This window comes from Sinohyriopsis cumingii, chromosome 12 (genome assembly GCF_028554795.1).
Source record: "Sinohyriopsis cumingii isolate HCF-2022 chromosome 12, ASM2855479v2, whole genome shotgun sequence".
Lineage (NCBI taxonomy): Eukaryota > Metazoa > Mollusca > Bivalvia > Unionida > Unionidae > Sinohyriopsis > Sinohyriopsis cumingii.
Window position 1 is genome coordinate 40,345,519 of NC_142972.1, and position 26,848 is coordinate 40,372,366.

The following is a 26,848-nucleotide window of genomic DNA, read 5'->3' on the forward strand; positions in this document are numbered from 1 at the left end:
AGACAGTAATCATCAGTCAACAAAGAAACTTCCATGTGCCATTTGTAATACTCTTGCTGCTGTTTTATGGAATAGTAATCATCAGTCAAACAAGGACACTTTGATGAGTCATTTGTAATACACGTGTTACTGTTTTATAAGAGACAGTGATCATCCGTCAACAAAGAAACTTCCATGTGCCATTTGTAATGCTCTTACTGTTTTATAAGAGACAGTAATCATTAGTCAAACAAGGACACTTTGATGAGTCATTTGTAATACACATGTTACTGTTTTATAAGAGACAGTAATCATCAGTCAACAAAGAAACTTCCTTGTGCCATTTGTAATACTCTTGCTGCTGTTTTATGGAACAGTAATCATCAGTCAAACAAGGACACTTTGATGAGTCATTTGTACTACACATGTTACTGTTTTATAAGAGACGGTAATCATCAGTCAACAAAGAAACTTCCATGTGCCATTTGTAATACTCTTGCTGCTGTTTTATGGAACAGTAATCATCAGTCAAACAAGGACACTTTGATGAGTCATTTGTAATACACATGTTACTGTTTTATAAGAGACAGTAATCATCAGTCAACAAAGAAACTTCCATGTGCCATTTGTAATGCTCTTACTGTTTTATAAGAGACAGTAATCATCATTCAAACAAGAACACGTTTATGCATGTGCCATTTGTAATACTCATTATTTTTTTAAATAAGAGACAGTAATCATCAGTCAACAAAGACACTTTCATGTGCCATTTACAATACACTTGTTACTGCTTTTAAGAGACAGTAATCATCAAACAGACTTTCATGTGTCATTTGTAATGCGCTTGTTACTGTTATATGAGACAGTAATCATCAGTCAAACAAATGTCCTTTCATGTGCCATTTATAATACATTTGTTACTGTTTTTAAGAGACAGTAATCATCAGCCATACAAGAAAACTTTCATTGCTTTTTTATTTAGTTCATTCAGTTTATCTTATTTTATTGGTTTCTAGACTTTCTGTTGAAAAATTATATTGCTAAAAAAGACTGTTATAGTGTTATGATTTAAATTCAGTTGATTTCATTTTTAAAAACTTTTTTTGCAGTTCCACAAATGCCTACATGCTGATGTACAGAAAAATTGACAAGGAAAGAAATGCGTGTAAGAATTTTTCAGTTTCTAATAGTTTTATTTTCTTTATTTGCTGTAATTGGGGATTAAATTCTCAAACAGAAGATGAGATTCTCTAATTGAGGATTAGATTTTCAGCATAGTTTTATGTACATGTACTGTATATACTCGCGTATAAGCAGAATAATTTTGGAAAAATTAAAGGCATGGAAGGGGGTTGGGGTTGGCTTATTCGTGGGCAAATGTCTAAACGTGACAGTTTTTAGATCTATTTGTTTACTGTAATGGCTGTAAATCTTGGGACATGAAACAGTAATTTTTTCCGTGTCATAAGACATAGGCATGTAAACAAAAAAACTTTTGGTAACCCAACAGTTATTAAACTGTTATAAAGTACTATGAGTGATTTTGTTATTTTCTGATTTCTCCAACATGAAATTAAATAAAGGTAAATACAGACTTCATAATTCATGGGCCAGTTGAGTTTACATGGGAGACCAGACTGAACTATAATGTACAGTGCTTACACAGTGCAAAGCAAGCATAGCATCACTTAAATCCTTATTTATTCCCAAACATATTAGATGCAGATTTTGCTTTACTCATTGTTTTGACCAAATTGCATTCTTCCAGATAACATTTCGGCTAGTCCTTAATAGCTGTTTCATTTACGTTGAATCATGTGCTCACAAGTTACTCATTTTCAAAGATATAGGCGATCCTACAAATTGAGGTAATATTTTACAAAAGGTATGCATGTTTAATTGTACAAGGCACATAACCAGCATAATTTACACGTCAGGAAGAATGGTAATAATAAAGGCTAAAATTCTCATATAGATCAACTAACATCAACATCGGTCAATTTTACTTGGTTTTTTTGGGGCTGAACAGACATAACTTTACACACAATAGAAAGCTTGATGTTTCTGTGTCTCCCATGTTGATAGTCGATGAATTTGTCTTTTCATTTTGAGACAGCAGTACAGGCCAGTTAATCATTAAGACCCTGAAACTGGCTTGTGTTAAGAGTGAATTTTGACCGGCAACTATGCCAATACATTGATGTGTAATTGCCTTTTATTCCACATTATTAGCACAATTACCGTAATTTTGTAAAATGGGGTGTAAGACATACCTATGAACTTTTCAAAAGCTAAGCAGAGAGAATAATAAAAAGAGATTGGGACCTAAAATCGGGAGGATTTTCGTGGCATTTTTAAAGCCTTGTTTATATGGAGTATTAATCCTTGTTAGCCATTGTGACAGTTGTTTGCTATTTGCATGAAACACGTTTTACAAGTCTTGTTCTTATGTATCCACACCTGTGCAACAGAAATCATTCAAGATTTCCCTTATTTTCCTCAATATGGTAATCCTACAATGAAATTACTACATGTATTGATATACTGCTATTTTTATTGAAATTAATAAATGTTGATATAGTTATTGCCATTGCTGGTTACAGTGGCACCATTGACACATTGTTAACTATATCATGCTGAAGAAATGGAAGCTAAGTGCCTTTCCCAAGGACATACCAGGGCAGCGGACCAGGTCTGGCACAGATGGCTGTGATACTTGGGTTTTCATTCCATGGCTCTGAAAAATGAGCAGCTGTGCATCAATACATGTTACAGGCATATAGTTTCACCCCTAATCTGAACTCTAATGTTTTGACATTTTATTTTGCAAAGGGAATAGTTGCAGAAAAAAGCTGTGATTATTTTTTGTTTGTTTTTGACCTTTAGGCCTAATGAAGGAAGATGAATTTCCAGAACATCTGAAGAAAGAGCTACAAAAGATTAATGACAGAGAGGAGACTGAGCGAAAGCTGAAAGAGTTGGAAAAATCCACATGCAAGGTGAGAGATAATCTGGAATGAATGGGACACAAGTTATTATTGATTAAAATTATAAAAATCAAATTATGACACCATTTTATCAAACAATACTCTTACCAGATACCATTCTTATGCATATGAATGGGGTGCCATTAGGACAGTCATACAGGGCTAAAAATATTTGAAATTGTTGTTTTGTCTGACATTTTGTATAATGAGTTTTGTAAATATTTGCTGGGCTAAAAAAGGTTACAACCTTAGATGTCAGTTAATTTGAAGTTTAGAATCTCAAAACAGTAACAGGTGTAACATAGGTAATAATATATAAAACCTGCCTTCTGTTTAAATGATAAATGAAGCACATAACAATATTACTAAATTTTTTCATTACTTATGTTCATTACATAAGCATCTCTGCATGGATGGCTCTTAATTGTCTTGTTTCTTTTTCTTTCTTTCATTCTTTGAAAAGACTGATACACTGTGGCTTGACAAGTTTTTTTGAGGTACCAATTTGGGGGATTTTTATGTATGCTTGAAAATATAAATTTAAAGACCTATCAAATATTGCAGGACTTACGGAATAGAAATAATCCTTTTGTATGGAATACTGATGTAAATGTAATTTTTTTACCAAACAAAAAAATGCATGCCCATGCATATTAGACTGAAGTGTATTATTTGCCACATTTTTTAAAATGAACATTGCAAAAGACAAGGCTCAAAAATTATTATCTATGTTAAAAATGTATTTTGACATTCTTTTGAAAGTCATGTACCAGATCTCTTACCATGTTGTACAGGATAGACATATATTTGTTGTTTGATCACCTGTTTAACATATTTTGATTTCACTCCATTCTAGATCAAAGTTTTCTGCTACCATCCTACACAGAGGAGAAGACTTGATCATAAGCTTGAAATCCACAAGGACAAAACCTTAGCAGAAGCCACAGAAATGGCATATAGTGTGAGTGAAACTTGTAGGAACTTGTAAATTACATTATGAATTATTACTTTTTTAACACTTGCCTCTGCTAAATAGCATTTTTTACCATATTTTGTTGTTTTTCACAGGATCTGGTCAGTAGAAACAGGGAAGGGAGTTTTTAAAAACTATATCTCAGAGTACTCTGATTACTCTTGTGTGTGTGTGTGTGTTTGTGTGTGCATGTGTGTGTGTCCTTAACTGCTTTTGAAGGAACTAATGGAGTTTAACATGTGATTTTTACTTTACAAATATAACTTGTATTCTTGAATAGTATTGAAGGTCTGTATGTTACAGTTCTTTAAGAACAAAAATAAAATATCAACCCATATTGGTGAACTTTGTCTTGCCTGAAATTGTTTTCCAAATGTCTCCATGAATCACCTGACCTCCAAGTTTAGAGGTCATTGTTTTAGTAAATCTACTAAGAAAATAATGGTTTCTGCAGAGTAAATATAATTGAGGACCACATACCTTAACCAAAAGCTCAGGTCATCCATTGAACAGTAATCACCAGAATCAACCATTACATGCTAGTGATACACTATTAAGCGTGATGTAGTTGTATAATATGCTGTTCACAGTACTCTTATTTAATTGTATTTTCTGTTTGACGTGACCTTTTTATTGTCTATCTGTCCTTTGTTAGCCTTTTCTTTTCTGCATAATAACTTTAGTTGTGCACCAATTATTGTTACCAAGTTTTGAGACTGACTGGCACTTGGCATAAGAAACAACCCTATTGAATTCAGACTCAAAAGCTTAAAGACTGAAAGAAGGAATGGTTTCTGCAAAACAGCTCTGAGGTATTCACAATTTACAGTTACCAGACTTTGTGTATAAATTGCACTTGGGCTTAAGGTCACTGACTGAAAGAAGAAAAACGGTATTTGGTAAATAACTCAAAGTTTCCACAAATCTATACTTGCTGCACTTTGGGTAAGGAAGAACCTTCTTGATTTGTTATTAAAAAGGTCAGAGGTTAAGGTCATTATGGCTAAGAATGAAATAATAGTTTCTGCACAATAACATTAGTTTTTCCTGACATATATTGGGAAAACTTTGTGGATGGCTTACACTTGGGGTAATGAAGAAAGTATTGAATTTTGGGGTTTGAAGAGCAAAACAAAGTTCACTATGACAGTAAGATGAAAAATGGGCCCCCCGCAATAACATTAGCTCAACTTCACAGACTGGCCCACATTTGTGGATGGCTTGCACTTGGGGTAAGGAAGAACCTTATAAATTTCATGGTCAAAAGGTTAAAGGGCTAGGTTACCTTGATTGAAAGAAGAACTATAGTTTCTACATAATACGTTTTCTGTCACATACCTGAGCCAGTCTTTGTGACTGGCTTGCCCTTAGGGTAAAAAAAAAAGTAATTGAGTTTGAGGTGAGAAGGCCAAAGGTCAAGATCACTGACAAAGATGAACATGGAATTCAGCACAATAACATTAGCTCTACATCACAGACCTGGCCCAGACTTTGTGGATGGCTTGCAGTTGAAGTAAGGAAGAAGCCTATCATGGGGGGGGGGGGGGGCAACAGTCAAGGTCACCTTGAAAGGAAAATGTGGTCTCTGCACACCAATTTCAGGTATTTGCATAAAGGACTATTAAATATAGGGACCGGCTCCTGTGGCCTAGTGGTTAGAGCATCTGCCTTGGATGCAGAAGGTCATGGGTTCAATCCCTGGCCAAGTCATACCAAAGACTGTTACTAAAAGCTACCTTGCTTGGCGCTCAGCATTAAGAGTTTAGTGTTAGGATTGGTCGACGTGGTGTCAGGATAATGTGACTGGGTGGGAAATGATGCTACATGTCTGCAGAATGATGCCACAGTGCTAGACATCACTATAAACTGCCACGCTGCAGACATTGTAGCAGTATGACTGGAAACTTGTTAAAGTTACATTAAAAATCCAATCACACACACACACACACATTAAATATAGGTAGGATGTATAATGTGCATGATGTTATATTTAAATCAAGAAGAGAAGTTTGCGTTTCAAATGACTTTGACAAAATATTAATGTGTAAAAAGTTTTTGCTGTGTTACACTTCATGCTTCGTCTTTATGTCAGGGTCCCTTTCATTATCATTGATGTCATGCACAAATCTATTTCTTTTGATTGCCTTGTTGGTGCTGGCATGCTTATGCTTTAGTTATTTTTCATTTATTTTGACTGCAGGTAAGTCGACTTGTCCAGAGAAATGTATTCATTATCATATAGTGGTTATAATCTCTATATCAAACTGACCCTCAGTAATGCCATCATGGTGACCAGGTTGAAAATATTATCGTATCTACTCCTTCCAAATGGATGGATATATAAACGTGGGGTTTTCACCAATAAAATAAATAAAAATGGTGCCAGCCATGCATCCAGTATGGTTGCCACAATTGCTGTTTTGAAACTGTCCTCACTATTTCCCCTGAATGAATGGTCATGTAGACATGGGGTTTTTGCCAGAAGACTTCTAATGCTAGCTGCTTTTTCCTAAGAGAAAATGGTGCCAATCTGACCTATGTTCACCACAGCAACAAAGTTGAAAATCTTGCTATTGTTGAATAACATCAGAGACAGTTTCAACACTCGGCTTTTTCAAACTCCTGTCAAAAGAAGAGACTTTTGTTCCAAAGTTTATTACCATACTTATTACTAAAAACATTTTGTGTTTATATTATATACAGTCTGTCATTGAAGCTATCATAAGAGTCACCTATACATAGAAGTCTCCTGGTCACAATGGCCATTCAAGTTTCGCCCCCACCAGCAACAAATTTTCTTTATACATTTCCTTTTCACACTGTAAGTCTGACTGAAAATTATCAATGTGTCGGTTTCAGAGCAAGGTGGTTTTTATCCTCACAGGAGAGGGTCAAAGCAATTCATTTGCTGGATAGTGGCAAAAGTACATATGTAGCCAAAGCGGAAATGGGAGTTGGGCAGACTAAGCAAAACAGCATGAGAACAGAGTTTATCTATGAGAAGAGATATGTCTTATAGACATTTTTATAAGGGTCAGGGGTCATGCAATATTTAAAACATGTCTGTAAAGGCAGGCAAAGTTTGGGTTCATGAATCACAAAGATAGCCATATACAGATAATTTTGATTATTTATCACAGGCCTGACACATGAGCCAACTGTTTTTTGGTCAGCACGAACCCAGTAACTGGCTAATCCAGATACTGTTATAGAACTGAAGAGCTGTTTTCAAAACTAATTTGTTCCAGTTAGGGAACCAAATAGTCAGTCCTCTTTTTACAGTCATATGTAATCTGTCAATCAGTAGTGAAATGTACACAATAAATTAAGATCAGTGATTATTTTAGGCCAGTTATAATTTATAGGATGGATTAAAGTGAGCAGGATACGGTAATCTTGTATGGAACATAAACTTGGAAGAGAACAAAATGCACATGTATTTTATAAGCAAGACTGTCATGCTAAGGTCATTTTTCAGGCACTTTGTTGTGGTCACACATGTTCTTTGAACACGTTTTTAGTCTCTTTGTCAGTAATATTGTGGCAGTTGATGAAAAATGTGTTCTGCCTAAAGTGCCTTTACTTTCTAAAAAATGTATCTGTCCTATCCTATTAGGTGTTTGATCTGGAAGATGTTGTACCACTGGATTGTGTTCGGTTAGTGAAGTATGACGAATACCAGGACACACTTGAGAAATCTTTTGAGAGTGAAGAGGAAACACTCATTGGGAAAATCCTTGGGGGTGTCAAACAGAGTTACTGTTTTGATCTGCTGCTTGAGACAAAGCGGCAAGATCAAATATTCCATGAATACAAACCCGGAGGTAAGCAGGTGTTTATATTTTAGATGTTTAATAAAAACTGCTGAATGTGTTTCTGTTTTAGGGACCACTGTAATTGGTTTTCATACGACCTCCTACATGGGATAAACACAGACTTCTGTAACATTTTCTGTTTTAATTAATTATTAATTCTATTAATACAGTACACACATCATGAATTTTGAGATTGATTATGCTATCACATCCGTGCGAACATGGACAAAGGAATAAGTAGTGTTGGGTGTCCACTAGTTCTGGTAGACATCTGCTTGGTATCGTAGGATTGTCATGAATTTTAATCCTGCTTTAGTGATACCCCTCATTTTATTTCACCTGGCATTGTAATCAGCACACTAAGTTAATAGATGTGAGCCCCACTGAAGCTGTAAACATTATTACAGTAGGTGCAGAGTTGGCACTGGCTTTAAAAAAGTTGCTGCCCCAAAAATAGGCGACCTCAATATTTTGTCACCAATTTTTCATAATACAGTACTATCCGTTTATCTCAATAACCTCGGGACCAAGGTAATATTGTCAACATAACTGGATGTTTAGATAAGTGGAGTGGGGCCCCAAAAAATTGAAATATTCATACAAGTGAAGTTTTTAAGATGTGACCATTTGTCAGTGACTAGGATTTACACTGAGAGAAAAACAAACCAATGGAAACTTTGATTAAATGAAGACAACTAGTCTGAAATAACACTTGTATATTGTATACTCCACAATGTGATAAATAACATACATGTAATTGAAAAATCCATGTTAGAAAACTCATTTATCAGTTAAATCCTGTTAGACAACTAACACACACATACACACACACACACACACACACACACATATATATATATATATATATACACACATACATACATACATACATACATATATATATATATATATATATATATATATATATATATATATATATATATATATATATAAATAAAAGTCCTTGTTATATCTATATGCCATTGTCAACAAACGAGTCACTCTGATGTTCATTATCCTAGTAACATGTGGCTGTATAGTTGCTTTGGTTATATTACGGCATACAGTACTAAGGCCAGACATCAGCATTAGCTGATTACTATATAACAATGTTGTGTTAGGTTGGTGTGTCAATCAGAACAAAGGATTTGTTTAAGTAACAATAGATTCCAGTGTATTTTATATCCATGTTTGTGGCTTCCTGTCATGGTACCTTTGAATTTCTCCACTCCAAACCCAAGACTTGTTTATAACTTTTAAGAGCCAAAAATGTCCCCCAAAACACCAGATGGTATATTTTGGTGCCAGTAAGAAAATCACAATTTGCAACATTGGCAAAGCCCAGAGTGATCCCTGGTGTAAATTTTATACCTGCATCTGTACAAATTTTTGTAACATACTGATCGCATTTATCATTTGTCTAGTTAGGGCATAAAAAACAGAAAATATTCCTAAATCTATGTTTCTGAGTTCTCAGATTTCCTACTAACACCTGCCCCATGGCAGAGTGGATTTGCAATTGTGACCTAGCTACATTCATGTTTATTGACTACATGTACAGACACGTAGAATTCTACATTCTTTACTGTATCAGGTGGTACTTTGATGCTCTTTCTAAATGGTTAATTTTTCATTAAAGTACTTGTTTTACTGATTCCAAATTTTTTATCGTTTCTCTGTTCTTTTGTTATTTTTTCTGAGACTCACATTTTACAAATTTTTTCAACCAATACCGAAAATATTTTAAATTTAAAGAATAAAAGCCTTCATCATGCCACAGATGTTTAGGATATTAATGTAAGATAGCTGTCTTTTTTTGTGTTGTCTATTTGGTCTAGGATATTAATGTAAGCTAGCTGTCTTTTTTTGTGTTGTCTATTTGGTCTAGGATAATAATGTAAGATAGCTGTCTTTTTGTGTTGTGTATTTGGTCTAGGATATTAATGTAAGCTAGCTGTCTTTTTTGTGTTGTCTATTTGGTCTAGGATATTAATGTAAGATAGCTGCCTTTTTCGTGTTGTCTATTTGGTCTAGGATATTAATGTAAGCTAGCTGTCTTTTTTGTGTTGTCTATTTGGTCTAGGATATTAATGTAAGCTAGCTGTCTTTTTTGTGTTGTCTATTTTGTCTAGGATATTAATGTAAGATAGCTGTCTTTTTTGTGTTGTCTATTTTGTCTAGGATATTAATGTAAGATAGCTGTCTTTTTTGTGTTGTCTATTTGGTCTAGGATATTAATGTAAGATAGCTGTCTTTTTTGTGTTGTCTATTTGGTCTAGGATAATAATGTAAGATAGCTGTCTTTTTTGTGTTGTCTATTTGGTCTAGGATATTAATGTAAGCTAGCTGTCTTTTTTGTGTTGTCTATTTTGTCTAGGATATTAATGTAAGATAGCTGTCTTTTTTGTGTTGTCTATTTTGTCTAGGATATTAATGTAAGATAGCTGTCTTTTTTGTGTTGTCTATTTTGTCTAGGATATTAATGTAAGATAGCTGTCTTTTTGTGTTGTCTATTTGGTCCATATGAAAATGATGCTGGTAAAGTAGCCATTGTTAAAATCCTCATCCTAAACAGATGGTCATATCAGCATGAAATTTTCACTACAACACTTCACATGATATTTTGTTGGACCTAAATAAAAATGGTGCCAATATGTCATCCAATATGGACACCATGGCTCCAATCCTTGAACTTCATGAGCATATGTTGGCTAGGCTGTAGCTATACGTGTGTTAAAACCACAGTGTACTATAAATAGAATACATTCCATGCAAATAAGGTTGTCTGGAAAATGTAGAGCAGTGTAGTATATGTTAAGGTCGACCTAAATTTGAACTGTTTTACCCTTTGTGTATTATCTGTATATAGATTTAAGAGTAAAATCTAATATTTATTGCTCTATATTTTTCACTGGGAGAATTTATTCACCATCGTATTATTGAAGCAGTGTGATGAACTGTAACTGATCTTTCTTATCCCCTAAATCTAGAGATTTGTTGCCTACACGTCCTTAAATTAAATGAATTTGATAGATTATCAGAATCAGTGATTCTGACATCTATATCAGAATGTGTCTAACTTAGTGAATCCTTTATAGACCTATTCATCCAAACTCCAGAAGGTGCTGATTGAAGTATGTGGTCTATTTTGGAAATATTGACCCAGTTACCTTTTCAAAACTAGCAGATTAAGAGTGTCAACTTGAATAGCAACTGTATTCATGGTCATTTTCCTTGGTGCCAGTAGGTTTTTTTCCTTAAGGTGGTACTTAGCCACCTAAAAATGTCATGTTTACTGTAGGAGTTGAAACAAACGTTTGTAAATGGTGCACAGGCATCCAGATATGCATGTATAGCAATTTGAATCAAGGCATGGAAACATGGTAGGGGTGTCTAAAAGTACTTGTGCAAGGTGAAGGGCTGTCTTTCTAGTGGAAAATTAGATTGACATGGGGTCTTCACCAGAATAATCCTTTTTTGTTCGAAATATTGACATGGGGTTTTCACCTTTGACCTTTCGTATGACTGCCATGGTGGCTATTTTGAAAATCGTGTTATTGCTACTCCTCCTAAACCGATGGTCTTATGACATGGAATTTATACCAAACGACTTCTTAATGATGTTTCGTTGGTCCTAAAAGAAATTCTGGTCATTTTGCGTCCAGTATAGCTGCCACAGTGGCTAATTTGAAAATCCTTTTGCTGCTTGAAATTACAAGAGATGTTTGCAGTACTTAGCAGTGAATAAGAAGAAATGGTCTTACCTTGAATTCCAGGAAATTCTCTTTGGCTAGTAAAGTGTTAATCCCTCAGCGGGACTCTTGTTTGAATTTGTAAGGAAATCTAAGAATACTGCAAAACAAGGTTTGATATGTTGCTATAGTGCTCACAGATAGGACAGGAAAACCCCAGCAGTTCTGCTTCAGAACCCCATTAACACCGTGGCTTGCACATCCTAATATATCTACCTTCATAAACTAATCAAATGTAATTTCCTGTTTGGAAGCCATTAAATGAAACTGCATTGCTTCATTGGAAATTGTAATTAATTGCTAAATCTTTTGTTATCTTGATTGGATTTTTCTTTTCAATGCATTTCCCAAATTTACTATATTGATTAAATCTGACATTAATTCTCGTAACTGTTTTTTCAGTATGACAAACTGAATCATGTAGAAGTGATGAATTATTTTTAAAGATGGAATGATGATTAGGTTGAATCATTCAGCCACTTGCGGTCACTATCAGATAAATAAAAACAAAATTGGAAAATAATGGTGTCATTGATTAATTATAATGTGCTTACAAGCTCTGACATCATTGCAAAATTGGAAAATGATAGTGTTGTTGATTAATTATAATGTGCATACAAACTCTGACATCATTGCAAAACTGTAATAGTCCTTTTCTGAGCCTCAGTATTCCCTGACATCATTGCAAAACACTGATAGTCCTTTGCCATTACTTTTCAAACCTTCCTCGTTGGTTTCCAAAGTTTGCACCATTTATGTAACTAAACTTTTTTAACCAGTTTATTTTGTTTGGTACGTTTCTAAGTCTGTGTTTAGCTTTAAACACATTCAACAAAATATTATTTGGTTATGGCTTAGCCTGCTTTTCGCTGTAGGATACACTGCATCAACACACATATAAACTGTTTGAAATGAGGAGAATGAAGTCAGACTAAATACATTGTCTCTGATCTGGTTTTGCTTCTTTCAGGTTAACAGTTTAAATCAAATTTGCAAATCTTGGCTGTAGATACCATTATTATTTTCTCATTTTTCCATCATTATAGTACATAAAATGATTGATTTATCAAATATGTATATCAATATCTTTGCTTTACAGGTGTCACAGTCAAAGTATATTTGGCAGATCTTGAGAAGGATATTATACATGACCCAGTCAATGTTCGTGCATATCATGTTCAAACAGTGCAAGAATTTAAATGTATAGTCTCACAGGTAATACATGTTAATTAATTTTGATTGTCACTTAATTTTGGTTTGCAATCAACTCAAATCAGTGCCTTATTTCTCCATTGTTTTCAGATATGACGAGAGACATCAATTCCTGGAATTTGCTAGTTGTATGTTAAAATCAGTCACAACTTGTGTCTTCCTTATGTGGCAAATAAAATTCTAAGATATAAATTTGTTAGCACCAAATGAAGGAAAGCACATTGTGATGGCAGTAGAAAATAGGGATCAGTAGATCATGTGTCTTTTATCAAGAGAAATCAAGGGAAAAGTCTTTTAATTATCCTACTTGATTGACTAATTGATTAATGACCATTTCTGACACACTGAAAATTACACAATCAGCTCAATTGCTTGTAGAAGGTGGAATTTAGAAATAAATATTTTTTGTTGTCAGAGTTTATTTGAATCCATGAAATTATCAGCCAGAATTGAATTTGAGTAATTAGACATTGTTTTTATGTATTTGTATTTGTAATTAACATCTGGCACTAACAACACGGTCATTAACTTGACATCCTGCATTACTTTATATATTATTACTGCAATGATTTGATTAGTTAATTACTTCTTAAAATCATGAAAAGTTTGGCTCGCAAGTAATCTAGATGGCTAGTATGCACACTGCAAAGATTTAAATAAATTAAAGTAACAGGAATACGTTTTAGTTAACAAAGGCTATTAAAGCAAGGCTTAGTATAAAATGAATGCTGTCAGAGAATGATGGACTTGGACCCCCACAAATTGTTTCTTAGGCAGGTTAGAGTAAAAAAAGGTGTAGAATTTCCTTTGTGCCTTCAGGTTTCAGCCTAGTATAGTGCCTTTCACTTTGAGCATATGATATTATAGTTTATATGATGAATACAAACCCATTCCATATTTAACAAATCCAATTCATTCCATGTTTTCTTTTAAAATGAAATTTTTTAAGGTCCTGAATGTCCCAGAAACAGACATGCGATGTGTGCTGGAGAGATTTCATAGTGACCTGAGGCTGTTGTCCGTGCCAAACAAAACTTTGAAGACCGAGGGGTTCTTCAAAAGTAACAAGGTGAATAAAGCCAGAATCTTTGAAATGGAACCTTTGAATATCCTCGATATATCTGGATTAATTATCTGTCAGTCCAGCTTTTGTAATGATCACTGCTACATACGCCGTTCTTGATCTATGCATTTTTATGCATTGATTCTACTCTATACCAAACGCTGTTGAAACTAAATGCTTTGGTCAAGTTATACCATTGTACATAGGTTGTATTAGTTGTTGAACAGTATTCTTGGGACTGGAAGATTATCCATTTGGCAAGAAGATGGCTAGGTTACAAATGGGCCAGTTTTGGGAAGTCTTAGTGTACTAATGAAACCACTGTATAACGATGATTTAAATGGCAACAAGTTTTTGTCCCCAACTGTGTCTATTTCATGGAATTTTACTGCACATTTATATTCATATATCAACTCAGGTATATCATCTACTGATTATCCATGTTATAGTGGTGATGGTGTATTTTATGGACACTTTAGTACTAACAGTTGAATATTGAGAAAAATATTTGAATTTGCATTGACTTTTATACCAGTTTAGCAAATATTTATATGTTTAAAATGTTTTGCCATTTCAAAGATGTTACTGGCCAACATTATATTTAGAACAACCTTTACTAATCCTACCACCCACATTTATATTTAGAACAACCATTACTAATCCCACCACCCAAATTTATGTTTAGAACAACCTTTACTAATACCACCACCCAAATTTATATTTAGAACAATTTTTATTAATCCCACCACCCAGATTTATATTTAGAACAACCTTTACTAATCCCACCACCCAAATTTATGTTTAGAACAATTTAATATTACTCCCATATATATTTAATATTTAGAACAACTTGTATTACTTCATCAACCATATTTAATGTTCACATGCTAAAGTGTCTTTTCACCCCAGCTTTAGTTAGGAACGTTTTTTCCTAATTCATAGAAATTTAGTGACACTAAATTTTGCAGTAATTATAATAGATGATAGTACAGTTTGAAGATCTTGTTTGACTTAGAGATCCTTTGATATAAGCATGTAATGTGTATTTATCTGGTAAAATTCATAAGTATTTTCAATAATTTAATATCTTGCTTTTGGACTACTCAAGCATTGTATGAAATTTGTTTTTAAATAGTAATACATCTCATTTAAGTACAGGAAACTCACTTTTTTCCATGGGGCATACATTTTTGTGGTCGCTACAAACCATAAATTTAGACAGTGAACATTGATTTTTCTGTGGAAATGATAGGTAGCTTATTGCACGGCTTCCTGATATTGATGATGCTCTTTATCTCTTTTGACAGGTATATGTTGAGTGCTCAGGAGACCAACAGGACAATTCAGTTCCCTTTCAGGAGAGTCGATTCTACAAGCTGCTTGATAGGCATCAGAACACATTTAGAGTTCATATTACACTGCCCTCCATAGGTAATTATTCATATTCCTTATTAATCTGCCCTCCATAGGTAATTCTTCAGGCTCCATATTACATTGCCCTCCATAGGTAATTATTCAGAGTCTGTATTAACACTGCCCTCCATAGGTAATTATTCATATTCCTTATTAATCTGCCTTCCATAGGTAATTCTTCAGGCTCCATATTACATTGCCCTCCATTGGTAATTATTTAGAGTCAATATTACACTGCCCTCCATAGGTAATTATTCATATTCCTTATTAATCTGCCCTCCATAGGTTATTCTTCAGGCTCCATATTACATTGCCCTCCATAGTTAATTATTTAGAGTCCATATTGCACTGCCAACCATAGGTACTTATTTCAACTACTGTGTAATTTACAACAATTTTTTACTACTTAAACTACGTTGTGACGCACCCCAACCCCAATAAATTACATCATTTCAGATTCTGTTTCTGTATATAAGCAGTTAATATCACAGACGTTGTGGAAACATGATGTTCCTCTGCAGTCAGAAAAAAGCTACGTTAAAAATCCAAAAATCACACACACACAAACAGACTTAACTTGTGCATATCTGCTGAAGGGTAAAACTCTACCAGAATTTGCATCCTGGCAGTGGAACAGTTAAATGTGTGAATTTCCACCATGAGACAGAAGTATTTTGGCATGTAATGCTTGAGGAAACTAAGGATGAACCACCCAAGAAAATCTAGAATGTTTTACGGGAATGCAGTTTATGCAACAAATTTTAATCATGTTTTAATTTTTTTTTTATGTATTGTATGCATCTTTTGATTTATATCCATTGTACAGAATTTTAACGTCTTTATGTGTAATATTTTATCATGTACTAAAATGTTTAAAAAAATTTGGAAGGGGTTAATTTCCAAGACTTTTGTGCAATTCATTTTTAAAAGTTTTGAACTTGACCTTTTCTTGGCACTACATAACCACTAGTGTATTGAGGTGTTGTAAAAGGCAACTGCTACTATTTTCGTAGACGTTTTATATGAGTTGTTATAACTGTTATTGTTTTGCTTAGGAATGGCAGTGTCAATGGCAGCAAACATGTTAGGTCCTGTGTGCAGGTTGTTGAAAGCCATGTATCTGCAGCATACACATTATAACTGAAGTTTGAACTCAGATTTACTACAGTTCCTATCTTGGCCTATGTAAGCAGAAAAGTTTGTTGTTATAATACCACTGACAGGCAAAACAGTGCATTTAGGGTTATACTTGTTACATTGAAGGACCAGGATGTTTGAAATAAATATACATATATAATGGATTTTAAGCTTATTCCATATTCACCAGTCCAAACTGATTCACTTAAGGGAAGAGGTGCACACTTGTCTGTGGAAGGGTGCAGGTGAGAGGGTGATAAATAACCAGACCATGGGTTTATACTATCATGTCATTTTGGTATTGGGTTAAAAAAAAAAAAAGCAGAAAGTTTCATCCATGGTTCTCTCGCAACCAGGAAATCGGGGAAAAATTCAGGAGAAATGATAATTTTTTTCCTGACTGTGAAAAGTCCTGGAATTTCAGGAAAAACACTGGCATTTTTCAACACCACTTGGCGCACAAAACAATTATGTAATTGGGTCGTAAACTCATCATGAGTTAAAGTTATCGAGTTCTAACCAGAATATTCAATGGGTGCAGTATGGATCATTTAGGTTCTTGCAGTCATGTTGCTCTTCCATGTACAAAAGAAATTAACTGAATTATCTCGCTTTCTTTTCCAGCAATGCCACACTATTACATCTTTTTGGTGATAATCATTAGGATGTAAACATATATATATATGTCTATATTATTCACATTGCATATATATTATGTATTTGCCAAAGTTTTGCGTACAATAATTAGATGTATATGACCTGGAGCAAATTATGCATAAAAATTCTACATTTACAAACATTAAATGACTTTGCACTAAAATAATTTATACAAGACCAATTTTTCTCATTCATAATTTTGTAAATTTTGGGGGTGACTTGGGAAGAATGTTTTTTTATATAGAAATATACTTGTTCATTGATGCAAGAAAAACTCACATATACCAATAATGCTGTGTTTCTTTGATTTATTTCATTATTTGATATGAGGTATTATGAGTCTTAGATCATTTAATCAAGCTAGTCAACAGATTGAACATGGATGGAACATGTTTACTGCCAGTCGTGACCTAAGTGGTTAGAGTGTCCACCTTGGTTGTGGGTTCAAACCCTAGCAGAATCAAAAGAGCACTTATAAAAATGGTACTAGCAGCTAAATCACTTGGCACTCTGCATTAAGAGGTTAGTGTTTGGACTGATCAGCCTGGTGTCCGGATCCTATGACTGGTTGGGACATGATGCAACACGTCTGTGGCATGACACCCCAGTGCTAGACATCACTATAAACTGCTACACTGCAGATATTGTAGTGACAAGACTGAAAATTGTTAAAACTACATTAAAATTCAAAATCATACACATACACACTCTCTTTCATGCACACATGACAGTCATGTCAGGTTAAGAGATCTGATAGTACTAACATGTCAACAACTTCAAACACTATAAATCAGTTCCATGGAACACCAGTGTTTTCTTCTGGCTGTGCCTGTGAAAGTGCGTGTAAACATCAGTAGTGTGTTACAAAATTCCCAAACCAAAATATCCTTCTATTATATTTGCCTGCTTATGCACTGGGCCCAGAACATTAGGCAAGTTTACTATGTCATCACGTTTTGGTTTTATCATTTGTGTGATATATGCTTCTGATTGATCAAGATTAATTTGTACTTGATAGTGTGCAAATTGTACAGAATGGAATGATCTTAAACTTTTCATGCTGGATACTGAAGGTGACATTACCTGATGATCTGATTTAAAAAAAAAAAAAAGCACTGTAAATTCAGAGATCATAAGGCACAACTGAATTAACATTACTGATGATGACTTTGCCTCAGCAGTTAATACCAGTACTTGGAATGATTGAGAACAGCAAGAAAAATTAAATAATAACACTGCTTGGATCCATAATAAAAATGGTTGGCTTAAAAAGGAGCTACATTTAAATAATAAAAGGTTTTATTTTGTTAACAACCATGCAGCCATTCAAAAAAGATGCCAATGATATAGGTACTGTATGTGTCGGCACTGTTTTTGAAATTCTACTTTGTCAGTAGACATTTTGATTTTGAGTAAGAACATTAATTGAACAATAATTATCAAAGAACTAAGTAGAAATATTCTGCAATAATTTCTAAAAACTTAATGTAAATGTTCATAATTGTGGTGAAGTATTAAGCAAGTAATAAGTAAGTGATCAAATAATGGGCAGGGCACCTTTAAGTGCAGTGTTCCCAGGGCTTTAAATTGGTACTGGCAAGCTTGCATTTTAATAGTAAAAATTCTGAAATTCAGAGCTAAAAAGAAGTGAACTTGAAGCTTAATGCTGGTGAAATTCTATATTCAAATTTGAATTTTGATTTCAAAATTTGATATGTGATAGTGTATATTGAAAATGGCCTGATTTGAAAATATGACAAACGTCAAATTGATTTTTTGGGCCTTGGTCCCAACAAAACATAACTCAGTGTGTCCTTTTGAGCCCCTTTTCCTGGTAAGCTAGAGAAAACATTGAACCCTTTAAGGTATATACCCATCTTTAATTTATGTAAAGACCTCATGTATTTTAATTGCCAAGAAATTAAAGCATGAGTATCTATTCATTGATATTTTTGTGTAATTCAGCTGAAATTGAGGAGTGGAAAAGATTGTGTTCTCATTCAACTATTTATTCAAAGACTGGTCTTGACTCGGCAGTGGAGAGTGGTGTCAATAGTTCAGAGAATAGTGTTGGCAACAGTAATGAAGTGTGTAATGATGGAAATGATTCTTTAGAAGTCGATGAGGGTATCAGTGACAAAAGTGATCGCAGTGATAGTGACATCGATTTCCGATTCAGAACGCTGTCCCTTCAACGGGGACTTAGTCAAAGTGATCCTTCAGTATATCACAGTTGCCAGCAAGTGGAACGAAACAGTAGTCTTAGTCCACAAGGGTCAGATGAAAGGACAAATAGTCCCCTTGGGCAAAGCATGAGCTCACAGTCCACAAGTACAAGTGCAGAGTTCAGTTTAAGTGCAAATTTGAATTCAAACTGTGATGGGAATTTGGACTCCCCAGAGGAATTTCATTTACTTCAGGAAGGTGGCCAGGAAGTGTCAGAGCATATCTGTGGTAATGATTCAGATCAGCATGAAAAGACATTACCTCCCTCCCCACTGCACTCCAGGGAGATGGACTTTAAAGAACCCATTCAGTGTAGTGAAAATTGGGATGCTGAAACTACTGACCTCATTCCACAGGGTAAAGATTCTGAAGGGGAGGAGGTGTTAGATGAGATAAAGAGGTATTTCCTTGCAGAACCCATTGAGACAAATTTCCTTGGTCAGAGAAGTAAGTACCTACATGTGTTAAATTACTGGAACCTTCCACAGCTTGCTGTATGCAAACATTTGCTTTAGAATGGGTGAAAAGATTGTGCTGACTGCACCAGCAAATATTTGCACACAATAAACTGTGATTATTATTCATTCATGATCAGTTACACTGGTTCCTCATTATGAGTTGAGTTAGTACAAGACAGTCCCTTTTATAAGGTGATGTATCCAATTACATTGTGTAATAATATGTATAAGCTGCCCCAGTATAAAAAGACCTCTCATGTAACATGGTATACTTTTATCAGGCAGATATATTGTTTCCCATAACATTGTGTAAACAACCCCATTATAAGGAGACTTCTCATGTAACATGGTATACTTTTATCAGGCAGATATATTGTTTCCCATAACATTGTGTAAACAACCCCATTATAAGGAGACTTCTCATGTAACATGGTATACTTTTATCAGGCAGATATATTGTTTCCCATAACATTGTGTAAACAACCCCATTATAAGGAGACCTCTCATGTAACACTTTTATCAGGCATATATTGACATTTCCCATAGCATAGTACTGTGTATGAATGTGTATGAAGTACCTTAGTATAGGGAGACATCTCATATAAACATGATGCTCTTTTATCAGGCAGGTATGATGATGAATCCCATAACAGGATTTAAAGGTAGTACTGTGTGTGAATTACCCCAGCATAAGGGAATCTCATGGTACACTTTCATGGCTCCCTTGCACAGTATTATAGTGAGGGATCACTGTGCATAAATTAAATACCAATATCTCTCAAAGAGAAGTAATCAAGCAGTACATTCAATTTTCATGTTTTGGTTGACATGAAAACTTGACCCTGTCAAACAGGTGAAATTTGCCTGTTAATCACGTAAGAGTTATCATGTACAATATCCCTTGATGTAGACAGTGATTTATGTCAAGACTTACTTGTAAGAGTTACCATGTACAATAGTCCTTGAATTAGACAGTGATGCTTACATTTAGACATGAAGACTTACATTATGAAATGCTTGTTTATTCTTTTATTTTAGGCATCTTTTTGAATTGACTATCAGAACATACTTGACTTCAAGCTAGCATTTATTGAAAAAATAAGCAAAACTCTTTAAACTGTTTCTTAACAGAATAAAATAGTGTGGGGCAGGTGATTAGGAATGTATAAATTTGTATAATTTTGCCTTGTAATGAAAGCAGAGTCTGATCAATTAACAGTGACATAAACTTTTATGTTAGAACTGATTTATTCCATAATATATTTTTTGTGTGATATTTAAACCGATCTCATAAAAAGTTGAGTAGACTGTTCTTCAGATCTTGAAGTAAATCTTAGAAATTGTATATTTTATTAACTGCTTAATATTTTATTATCTGTTCATTTTCTTTAGATCAGAGATTTGATCTCAAATTGGTTTGAATACAATTTGTAATGCAGGTATGACAGTGTATGTGGACAAAAGGATTCTTTTGAGTGCTTTCAAGAAGGAGTTGGAACCACATGTTGGATTAACCTCCGAAAATTTTAAAGTAAGATTATTTCAGTCTGATATATAGTTTGAGTTTCATTTGTAACTGTCATGCAAAACTGTTTGTGATGGCCATATTTTAGTAAGATGAAGTACCACAAGAGATTACTTAGGGATGATAGGGGTTCACCATTATATTCAAGAACCTGTCCCTAATTAAAGCAGAATAACTGGCAACAAGCAAAATGTAATATGGATGATTGGAAACAGCTGTTATAGCAAATGTTGATCCTTTTACCTTGCAGAAGTCAACTTTTTTTACTGAATATTTGATTCAAGCAGAGTAGGGGTCATCTTATAAACATGACATGCAAACAAATTTGATTAACCTAAGGGTAATGCTTGAAACCATATGTTTGCAGTACAGAAAATTATATTGTCAGAGTTCAGATATTGATTTTTTTTATGCCACTGTTTTCAAATATTTTTTTTGTTTTTATGCCACTGTTTCCATTAAAAAATGACATGAAGCTAGAAAATACAATAAAATGGTGCACACCATATATGCATAAACTTGTTTCAGTAGGTATGTATGACGATTGATTGAGTAGAAATCAATAATCTATTGTATTCCCTTAAATTGGTTGGCAAATTTATTGACATCAATAGTCTATTGGATTCCCTTAAATTAGTTGATAAATTTATTGACATCAATAATCTGTTGTATTTCCTTAAATTGGTTGATAAATTTATTGACATCAGTAATCTATTGTATTCCCTTAAGTTGGTTGGTAAATTTATTGATATAAATTTGGGTAAGAACCTCTTTTATACTACCTCATTGTTTGCTTTACTTGTTAACACTAATCTCAAAGCAAATTGCTTTTGTTTAACTCTGGACTTTGTCATGCCTGGGGCTTTGGACTTGAACAGTAAAAAAAATCATGTTCTGTATCCCATTATCCATTGTAAATACCCACTAATTAACACTTTGACCCTATTTGTTTGAACTAAAGCAGCAAGAATAATTGTTATGGAACAATGGTGTCATTTTTATAGGAAATTCTGATTAGTATTCTCTGGTCCACTGACTGCTTGACAATTGATCACACCACAAAGCCATGTTTGCTATTGGTTTTCTTTCCTTCCTTAATCATTGTCCCATAATTTGAACAACATTTAGTAGTGGGATTAACTTTGATAATTAGCAATTACTTAAATTATTTGATTTACAAATCTGAATGAGAATCTTTTCATTTGAGCAAAAACTGTATACAGACTGCATTAAAGATAAATGGAGAAGACTTGTTTCATAGTTTGATAATAATAATTAGCACTAATCAGCATCAGCTGACCTTCTTTCAAAACTTAGCTAAGCTTATTTTGGCACAGTACTTTGCATTTCTTCAAGAAATTCATTAAATTATTGTACAGTTTCAAGAATCACGTTACAATTGTATTATATTCGAATTCATGCGCAGTCTCTTCCCCAAAATGATAATTAACTTTTATCACATTAGTTTTTGTACTCTGAAGGAAAATTGTTTTTCACAAACTAATAAATGTACAGATTATCAGGAGCAGCTCCACAGTTGTTATTTTCAAATTCATACATGATCTCCTCCCCAAGATGATAATAAACCTTCTATACATTAATTTTCAAACTGTACAAAAATATTTTATGTGTGTTGTTCTATGTATAATAATTTTGGGATCCACACCACAGTCATGTTATATATGAATTCATGTTATAATGGAGTGTGCTGTAGTGGGGTCACACTGTAGTTGTGTTGATTTTTGTGCTGCTCTTTAACCGTTTACCTCATGCAAGCACCTTTGGACACCTCTACTCTACTTAGGTAAAGGGTCTGATATTGATGTAGGCAGCAATTAGTTTTTATAAATTATCAAATTCAGATGACTTGGTGATGTAGACGCGGACAAAGAACTTGTAAATTTCGAGTACGAGAAATGGTCATACAGCTTCATTGACTTGATGGTGAATGAGTTCTCTCAAGATTTTAAAGCGCATTAAAAAGTATTCCATGAAAAATAATTACACAGCTATAACATTCGGACTTTACTCTTAAATTTTTCCATACATAATAGATGTGTACCAAAAATGTAAAATGGTTAAAATTGCGGTTAAACGTAACATACACTGTATTGCTTAACAGTTAACAGGCAGGCCTATGTGTATGGAGTCAAATAGGTAACAGTTATTCTATTTATAACACACTGCACTGGGCAACTTTGCTACATGTGTATCGAAGGGCTAAAAAGCCATATACTCTATGAGGTAAAGGGTTAAGTACTGGTTTGTTGAATACGTATAATTTCAAAATCTCTTAATTTGTGCAATTTTTGTATTTGTACCAAAAATGTGGATGGATTAAAATCATTCTGATTTGAAATAAAATCTTGAAGTCAAATTTTGTAAATTTGTTGATTTGAACTTTCAGGGTTGTCAGATGTGTGTTGTGTCTGCGATTTCTTTTTAGACCAATGTATGTCAGATAAGTGATATGAGACCCACTTGGTCCTCTTTTCGATTATTTTGTGATATTCGCATGTATTATATATGAAATAAATTGCATTGGAACAGAATTGGTTTGAGAGATTTTAAAAATAAGCATTTTGATTAGCAACCTAGATAAGACATTTCCAAATTGTCTGAAGTAAAAGTAGATATTTTACATGCAAGAAGTGTTCTGGTAAATGTTGCATTGTCTTTAAAAGTAGATATTTTACATGCAAGAAGTGTTCTTGTAAATGGTGCATTGTCTTTAAAAGTAGATATTTTATATGCAAGAAATGTTCTAGTAAATGGTACTTTTTCTTTAAAGCAAATTGCATTACATTGTATTATTTATCAGAAAGATAGAAAAGAGTATGTCGTAAAAAGGTAACATTTTATATTTCTTTTTACAAATGTATATATTTATTTTCCATGACCTTTTGACACTGCTCCAGTGGCTTAGTGGTTAGAACATCTGCCTCAGATGTTGTAGGTGGGTTCAAACCCCAACTGAGTCATACCAAAGACTTATAAAAATGGTACTAACAGCTGCCTCGCTGGGCACTCAGCATTAAGAGGTTAGTGTTAGGACAGGTCAGTCTTGTGTCAGGATAATGTAACTGGGTGGGACATCATGTTACATGTCTGTGGCATGATGCCCCAGTGCTGGACATCACTATAAACTGCCACAATGAAGACTTCATAATGATATGAAAAATTGTTAAAGTTACATTGAAAATCCACATCACACACACACACACACACACACACACACATACACACACACAATTTTTTGACCAATTCACCTCTTGTTTGGAAAATATTTTACATACTCCCCTTCTGTCATTCAACACTTCTGCCCCAGTGTTCTGCCATAGTATGGGGTTTACTTGGTCATTTGACATTATCACACACTCACTTTGTCTCACTCCCAACTTCTGCCCCAGGGTTTCACCATAGCGTGGGACCATAGAGTCACTTAACATCATTGCATACTCCTCTTGTATATGTACCACTTTTGTCTTTGGATTCTGCCACAGTTAGAATATGAAGTCGACTAACATCATTAAAAATCCTATTGATTTTGAAGTACAAAGGTCAGGGTCACTGATGGAAAGAATAAAAATGGTTTCTGCACAATATCAATCATTTGACATGAAATACTGCAACTAAATTTATACAGTTCTTATTTTAATGTATTTTTCAGGTGTATCGGGTGTATGCCAATAGCCAAGAGTTTGAGAGTACCAGACTATCAGATACTCTATCCTTCTTGGAAGATGGAAAGGTAAGGCGTTTGAAATTTAGACATGAGGGTTTAATGAGTTTAATGATGTACAGATCTTTCATGAATAGAGACCATCTGGGGTTGTCTGTAGAGCCTATTTGATTTTGGCAGTATCATTCAGACTGTGGAGCTGCCTGTCTGAACTTGTTGTCATTTTTAGTTTGCCTGCACTAAGTAGAGAACAGCTGTTGTATTATGCTTGGTATAGGCATACATATATAAATGTGTGCACACACACACACACACATGTTTGGAGTGGGTTTCAATTCTCCTACTCCAGGGGACAGGGGCTAATTTTATACATCTACATTATTTGTACATTTTTGGTGTTGTTTTTTTGCATTTAGCTTGGGTTATTTGCACCCTGTATACACACTGTTATACCTGGAAGCATGAAACATGAGGAGATGCATCCTGATCAACTCTACATCCTCATTACAAAGGTAGATCACTGTGACCCATGTTTCATGTTTTTGTAACAGGTTAACTTCTGTACTTCATTTTTCTCAACCTCTGTTTATAATGGCGTCATTGAACTGGATGATTACATGCATCCCAGTTAGTACCACATCCTTAAAATATAGAAGGACACTGACCTATGTTTCACATTTTACTGGTTTAGATTAAGGTTTTGTTTTTTCCTCATAACCACACAAGTTTCTTTGTAGTATGTATACATGCTATTATATCAGGAATCACTAAACTTTTTAAATTGCATTCTGATAAGAACCATGGTCTCGTCACAAAAGGTCACAGTGACCCATATTTCTTTCTTCACTAATTTTGTGTTTAGGTTCATTAGTCAAGCTCTCTTCATGCTACAATCATCAAACGAGATGATGTTAGGCATATCAGTAATACACTCTTACAACAAAAGAAGACTACTGTGACCGACATTTCGCATTTTAGGTTAAGTTGTTGCTTTTAGATCATGACCAGACATTTGTCCATGCTGTATTCATCCTAGCCTAAACAGAAGGCCTTTTCTGACTGGTGAGATAGGTCCTGGGTAAACAATCTGCTCAGTGTAGTGATATCTGTTCCCAGAAAAAATTACCCCAAGACAGGCTAATCCTTCATCCGTCATGCCTGTATCATCAGGAGAGCATTATGAAGAAGAGAATTTTAGCTATCTGACGTGAAAGAGGTTTACAGGCTTGAAGCCCCTCCATGCTGTAGGTGTACAAGAAGTGGTGGTTTTTCAGAGAGTGGTGCATCGTGTTGTCCTTTTGAGTGCCTGAATTTCACAATTGGCTATCTTTTTTCTCTGCCTCTTTGATTAGAAAAAGTTTGCTTCTTATTATGATTAAAGGCTATGACTCGGTTATCTCAGATACATTTAGCATCATGGCACGAATATTATTCCTTTGAAAGTCATCATGGTAGAAGTATGATGCTCAGCATTGCCTTCTGTACTTACCTGTTCTCCTTACATTAATGTAGTCAGGGAATATGGTAGAAAAGAGAAAGTTAAATATTTAATGAATTACCTATTCAGTGAATTATGTTTCTCGGAGATTACTTAACTGATCACATTACTATTAACCATCCCTCACCTCCACACAAATGTAAGCATCTTCACTGAGATGTCGCCCAAACAAAATCTGGTAGACAACTGTAAGATGAGGGAAAGGGATGCTTCTTCATGTGTATTCATTTGAACATCTTCCTAAAATTAATGTGATTGAGAATACATTCTTGGAGAAACATAATTTACTATAAATTTGCTATTTTGCACAGTTACTGAACCACCATAGTTCCTCAAATCAAATGAAGTGAGATGAATTTTAATATGATAATGGTAGAACCCTTTATTATTGCAGAAATGGCTTCCCACACGTAGGGTGTATGGTTCCCTTGTTCTTGTTGCTGCATCATTGATTTTACGTTGTTTGGCATT

General features: G+C 34.3%; 1 protein-coding gene across 1 annotated transcript in view; it reads left to right on the forward strand.

The window, feature by feature from the left end:
* The window catches only part of LOC149786307 (ubiquitin carboxyl-terminal hydrolase 47-like), a 130,007-nt gene that overhangs the window by 58,691 nt on the left and 44,468 nt on the right, over positions 1–26,848 (forward strand). Inside the window, exons 17-26 of the mRNA XM_089976694.1 lie at positions 1,089–1,144; positions 2,866–2,978; positions 3,823–3,927; positions 7,556–7,763; positions 12,606–12,721; positions 13,668–13,787; positions 15,089–15,212; positions 18,954–19,661; positions 21,112–21,203; positions 24,868–24,948. Of these exons, the coding sequence (XP_089832820.1) occupies positions 1,089–1,144; positions 2,866–2,978; positions 3,823–3,927; positions 7,556–7,763; positions 12,606–12,721; positions 13,668–13,787; positions 15,089–15,212; positions 18,954–19,661; positions 21,112–21,203; positions 24,868–24,948 (1,723 nt within the window). The remainder of the gene's footprint in view (positions 1–1,088; positions 1,145–2,865; positions 2,979–3,822; positions 3,928–7,555; positions 7,764–12,605; positions 12,722–13,667; positions 13,788–15,088; positions 15,213–18,953; positions 19,662–21,111; positions 21,204–24,867; positions 24,949–26,848) is intronic.